General features: G+C 49.0%; 1 protein-coding gene across 1 annotated transcript in view; it reads left to right on the plus strand.

The window, feature by feature from the left end:
- TRA2B (transformer 2 beta homolog) overlaps positions 1-6,156 on the plus strand; it is a 27,636-nt gene that overhangs the window by 302 nt on the left and 21,178 nt on the right. Inside the window, exon 2 of the mRNA XM_009644430.2 lies at positions 74-143. Coding sequence (XP_009642725.2) covers positions 74-143 — 70 coding nt within the window. The remainder of the gene's footprint in view (positions 1-73; positions 144-6,156) is intronic.

Here is a 6,156-nt window from a genome sequence, read left to right on the forward strand (position 1 = left end):
TCATCATGGAGCCAGGCATGTTGCCATAAACCTATGCAGGCTCCATCAGAGGCTCGGTTTTCTCCTTGGGAAGCATCCCGTTCAGCCCCTCCAAAGAGCCAGCCAAGAGGAACAACAGCATCTACGAGACCCTGCTGGAGCCAGTGAGGGAGATGAGCACTCCCAGGCTGCTGTTTGTGCCAAGTTGAGAGAGCAGCTTCTGCAGAAATTCTGGAAAAGAGCTTTGGAGAGGACTTCCAGGAAAGCTCCTCCCACCTACCCACAGAGATTTTCCCATATGATCACCCCACCACCAACACCGTTTCACCGGAGAGCTGTATGGGCGCCGTGGCAAGCACTCCCGAAGCCACCTTGGGACATCACATAGGTCCAGTGATCTGACCAGGATGAGGGACTTCACGACAGCCAAAAGCCACCACATATGAATTCTCAAGACAGCCACGCGCAGTAAAAGGAAATCACACCGGGCCACTTCAATCAACAATAGCTTAAAATTACATCCCTGTCATGTCAAGCTAAGGAAAACATAGACAGCATTAAATCAAGAACTTGCAAGTTATTTATATAGCAAATTGCTCTATTATTAAAAGCTAATCTCATCGGAGCAGCTTGCTGCCCTCACAGCCAATGGCATAGAACGAGTATTCAATTTACAGTGCAGACTACAGAATTAAGAGTGAGGAGGAAGAGGCCACTAGATACGTGGAAGACTTCTTTCTTCAGACTCTTCTTTGCTCCTGTGCAGGAGCTCTGTCAGCATTTCTTTCCTTCTTTTTAAACACTGTCGTCAGACCAAGACACAAACAGCACAGCAGCATCGCAGTGCTTTGCCGTGCTGGCAGAGCAAGTGCCTGCTTACAGCTGAAATGCCAAAATGAGGAGCATCTGCAATATCCACCACTTGCAAGCGCTCTGCAGAGACCGTTATTTATCAGTCCTTTTGTCAATAATACACATTGTGTGAATACATTTACATGGGAATTGGGATCCTGCCTATTTGCATATAATCAAAGTATTTTGCTTCTTTCTGCAGAGCCTGTGGTGCTGTGAGACTCACAGGAAGGAGCCTGAAGGGATCAGGGTGATACGTCCCTCCCATAGAGAGTGACCAAAAACCACACAAAGAGCATTAGACTCGAGGTGGGTCAGAAAGCTCCCTCTTGCCTTCCTCCTTTCTGAAGAAAAAAACCCACAGAATTAGTGAAGCGGAGTGACGGGAGCCAAAACACGGCAGGAGCTGCAGGGAACTGACTGCGGTCAACTTCCTGTAAGGGGGGGTGGTAATAAAATAACAGGCACTGGGGAAGAGAGAAGAGGGGGAAAAAGCAGAGAAATCCTTGAAAAGGGTTCATTGATCCTTGCAGGCATGGGTGGATTACAGCCACACGTAATACTCTAGGTTGTGAACTTCCAACCGAGTGGCAAATTCAATAGGTTTTTTTAAATTACATTTTAAAAAGGATCTGGAGAAGAGCACGAGGAAGTACCAGTACGTAAAGGGACTTTAACCAGCATTGTCTTCTCCACCCAAATCTGCCAAGGCCACTGCCGCTCTGTGAGGGGAATGTCCCTTGCAGCCCAGTTGTTTTACCTCTCAATCACACTCCTTCCTCACATCCCCCATTAGGACGTCAGTGTCATGGAAGAACAAAGATTAAGTGGAGATTAAGAACATTTAAGTGAAGATTAAAGATTAAGAGCAAAGGTAAGTGAAAAGTCCTCAGTAGAAAACACCCGTACATGGCAAGGAGCTGCTGTAATAGGTCCCAGAGCAGCACTTTCATTCTGTCTGGCAGCAGGAGTTACGGATAATCCCAAAATTGATCCCGAGCAGACCATGGGTGCTCATGGCTACACTGCTCAGGTCTCTGGAGCAGACTGGGCTGCTCTCGCTCCTTCAAAATCATCTCTTGCTGGTAACCCTTCGGCTGTTCCCCAGCTGGGCAAAGTACCAAAGTCCATCCACGGGTCCCACTGCTGCGGGAAGGTGGACTTGGTGTTGCTCAGACTGCTGCTCTTTGCGTTAGCCATATCTGTGCTAATCAAGTTTGACTTTTCAATGCTAATATTTCTGCGGTTTGTTGCAACAGATAATAGGCAAAGGAAAAAAATAAATTAAAAAAAAACCCACAAAAGTGGAAGTTCCTTAGATTCCTGATTTCAAGTGCATTTGAATATTTTTTAATAAATCCACCAACACAGTTTCTTTTCAGGATTGATGGAATGGAAGTCACCCGATACATTTGATATGTTTTTAATCAGTATTTTTCTGTTCCCTATCAGCTGTTGTACCAAATTAGCAAACTACATGCTAATGGAATTTGTATGCGCCGGGCACAGCAGAAATGCAATAGCTCTTGTAAAACATGTGGGAAATGGAAGGTTTTTACCCTGTGCTGCTTAAGCATGCTGAGCAAGAAGGATGAAAACCGCCTATGATCGGCCTCGAATGACTAACAGATATCACGTGTAATTCATGTAAAGGAAAAATCCACTCCCATGAGTAATGCAAGATGAGGACAGACGATTATTTTGACAAACAGATACTTGTGATGTAAAAGGCAAATAGCGATGCTTACTCAGGGGTTGCTGATTCTTTGGCATTGGCTGAACTGGATTGCCGCCTAGGAAAAAATTTGCACTTCTGAAAGTTATGAAAAGATGGTTTGTTTCTTTTCTGAGCAACGCACTCTGATTCCAACGTGTCTGCAGCTGCAGAGCCAACCTGTCAGCTCCGCCTCCGCCTCTTCTTGTTTCCACACCGCCCTGCTTACTGGAGCACACAGAAACCCCGTTAGGGAGCAAGGCAGCTCAAAAATAATTAGCGAACAGGAGTTAGACGGCTCTGCTGCCAAGAGTGACCGTCCAGTGTCTCAGGCAGCTTTTCAGGGTGAGCTTACCACTACCACCTCGCTGCACCCCTGCTTCCTGGCTGTGTGCTACCCAGAACCGTGCCAGACCAAGCAGTCGTACAGCTCTTTGCTGGAAGGGGATCGGAGAACCGATCCTGCTAAAAATAACCTTTTTCCCTGAGCGCTGGCTCACCTTGCTGCTGAAAGAGTGGATGGAAGCAGGCACAGAGAGGGTGGTCACTGGTAGAACTTGAGTCATGTCAAAGCGTGCCCTGAAACCACAGTGCATGAGCTGAGCTGTTTGTAGATTTTGAGGGATCTCACCTGAGGAGTGACTTGCTGTCCTGGTTTCAGCTGGGATAGAGTTAATTTTCTTCATAGAAGCTAGCATAGTGCTGTGTTTTGGATTTAGTACCAGAAGAATGTTGATAACACACTGATGTTTTCAGCTGTTGCCAAGTAGTGCTCAGACTACTCAAGGACTTTTTGAGCTTCTCCTGCTCGGCCAGGTGCATAACAAGCTGGGAGGGAGCACAGCTAGCACAGCTAACCCAAACTGACCAAAGAGCTATTCCATACCATATAACGTCATGCTCGGGGGGGGGTTAGTTAGTTCGGTCGGTCGCTCGCGGCTCGGGGACTGCTTGCGGCTCGGGGACTGCTTGCGGCTCGGGACGGGCTGGGCATCGGTCGGCGGGTGGTGAGCAATTGCATTGTGCATCATTCGTTTTGTATATTCTGTATATTCTGTTATCATTCTCATTATTACTATTATTATTATTTTCTCTTATTAAACTGTCTTTATCGCAGCCCTCGGCTCTAACCTTTTATTTTCTTTCCGATTCTCTCCCCCATCCCACTGAGGGAGGGGGGAGTGAGCGAGCGGCTGCGTGGTGCTGAGTTGCCAGCCAGGTTAAACCACGACAATGTGCTGCACCTGAAGATGACGTAGTATGTGTCAAACTGCTTCTTTAACTGCACAAGTGGGGTTTTTTTTATAAAATCTGACAGGAATACGGCTGTGGAGAAGATGGTCAGGAGTCCCACAAATGCATATCCACATCATAGAAATGCGAGCAGGCCCACGCATACCAGAAAATGTCTCTTAAATCCATTTGCACTCCCCACGCGAAGGGTAAGGAAGGGCTGTGTCTCAAGGTGCCTCTGGGAGCAGGGAGACAATCCCCTTGGGATCATTTCACACATCCATGTCACTGTCACAAAGGGGCCGAGAACAGTGGGCTCAGATGTTTGCCAAAAGGTAGGTTTGCTTAGGTAGCTCTGAGTTGACCAAGTTTAAATGTGAATAGAAAGGATCAGAGAGCTCACATCCCTTTTTCTTTGTGCCCTGTTCTCCTGCTCAGAGCATTTTTGGGAGCGTGGGGGTGCCTGCTGCCACTGGGACAGGGGAGCTGCCCTTGCCCCTAGCAAACTCCAGCTGATTTATCCCTGCTGGTGCCTCCTCCGTCCCGCTGGGGAAGGGGAAGAGTTTGAGGAGGGGTGGGCAGACACTCCCTGCCTGGTTCTGCAGCGGGTGTTGTGGGACTAGATTTGGCTTTTACAGTCACAGGACCCTCTCTGAGCTTTGTAAATACAGACTGAGGGCTGGAAAACAAATAGCTGCTAAACTTTCTGCAACAAAAGTGAACCAAAGGAGAATTCCTGTAGAGTTCAGGCGCTTTCAGTCAAAACTCTCTGCCACATGTTTTGGACAAGTGTTAGGGTTTCTAAAGACAACACAGAACTTCAATGTTGTGCTCCTGAATATCAGCCAGATTTGACAGCTCGTGTCAGACATCCCTGCCCCTTCAGTACAGGGTGCTCCTTCCTCCCCTTCTGTTACCAGCAGCATATGGGGAAAACTGATTTTTCTGAGCTTGAGTTCTCAGCGGTTCAATAAATACAGCGGTGCTTTCTGCGACTGCACCCTCCTGCCCTTGCTTGTTGACTTCATACAGCACAGCATGTCACTAACCGTGCTGTCACACCAGCAAAGCACTGAGATGGAAAAGATGGAGAAGTGACATTAAAAAAAGCTGCGGTGTCTTTAAATCAGTGAAAGCTGTGAAAATACCGTTCACCTTCCTCTTTGGTTGATAAATTCATTGTTGTGTTCTGGGGCCAGGAGGGAGAAGGAAGGCAGCCAAGCAGCTGTCAGCTTGTCTCTTCTCATGAGCGTCAAAGCTAACAGAAAGGGAGCTGGAGTCCCCACTGGGCGTTTCAGGAGTTTTCACTGGAAACCTGCAGTGCCAGGGCCGCTCGCCACACTGAAGAACTCGACGACGTTTAAAGCTGTCAGTCAAATTGCCATCTTCCACTTTGCAGTTTGCTGCCAGCCTGCTGTCTGGCGTTTTCGGTTTTACTGCTCGAGCACGTTGCTGCCACCTTTTAAATCTGGGTGGCAAATGGTGGTGGGAATAACCTCAGCAGCAAAAAATTGGCAGTTAAGAGAGGTACTGAGCTGTTCAGCACTCTGTCTCACTGCTCATTTAGCAGCACAAATGCAGGGGCGTGCAGAGCATTATCCTAGCTCTCACTATACAGAAAATGCATTTAAGTGAAGAAAAATAATGGCTGCTGGCATGTCAGATGGTTATGGGAGCAGTCGTAGAGCGGGATCGCATCCTTCGGCGGCAGCGTGCGGGGTAACCGGTGCGCTGGGATGTGCTGACGGGCAGTGATGACTCCCGCTGTCTCCAGCCTTCAACCCTTGTGCAGTGCCGTGGCTTCAAAAGCGTTGAATAAGTTGATTTTTTGCTTAAACCGAAGGGGTGCATTTCAAGTCATGGCGGTCCACTCCATTTGGGTGTCCTTGCTTAATACCCGCACGGTCGGAGCCGCGTTGACCCTTTGGGGATGACGGTGCTTTACGCGTGTCTTGCCAGGGTGAAATAAAAGAAAGCCGTGTGACACCAGCCGGTCACAGCCGGAGTGCCTGTGATGGAGGACAAGGTGCTTTTGCCGCTCCTCGCAGACGCAGTGGTACGTGTCTTGGGAAGGAACAAGCCGAGGACCGAGCAAAGCCCGCCTGTCCGGTGATGCTATGCTGCCCCCGCGTGGGTATTTCAGAAATAGCCCAGTCGTCAATCCCAACCCGCGCTAAACCAATGCTTTAAAATGCCCAGTGCTCTTGGCCATCTCCTCCGAGAAAGCCCCTAGCAATCACAGTGACTCTTTTTTTAAAACCGTTTCCGCGGCCCGCGCGGTCTGTGGAGGCGGAGGCCGGGGGGAGGCGGGGCGTGGAAAGCGGAGATGCTGGCCCTGGCCGCAGCCGCCCCCGCCCGGGCCGGCAGGGCCATCTCCA

The sequence above is a fragment of the Egretta garzetta genome, unplaced genomic scaffold (assembly GCF_000687185.1).
Source record: "Egretta garzetta isolate BGI_Z169 unplaced genomic scaffold, ASM68718v1 scaffold448, whole genome shotgun sequence".
In the NCBI taxonomy this organism is placed as follows: domain Eukaryota; kingdom Metazoa; phylum Chordata; class Aves; order Pelecaniformes; family Ardeidae; genus Egretta; species Egretta garzetta.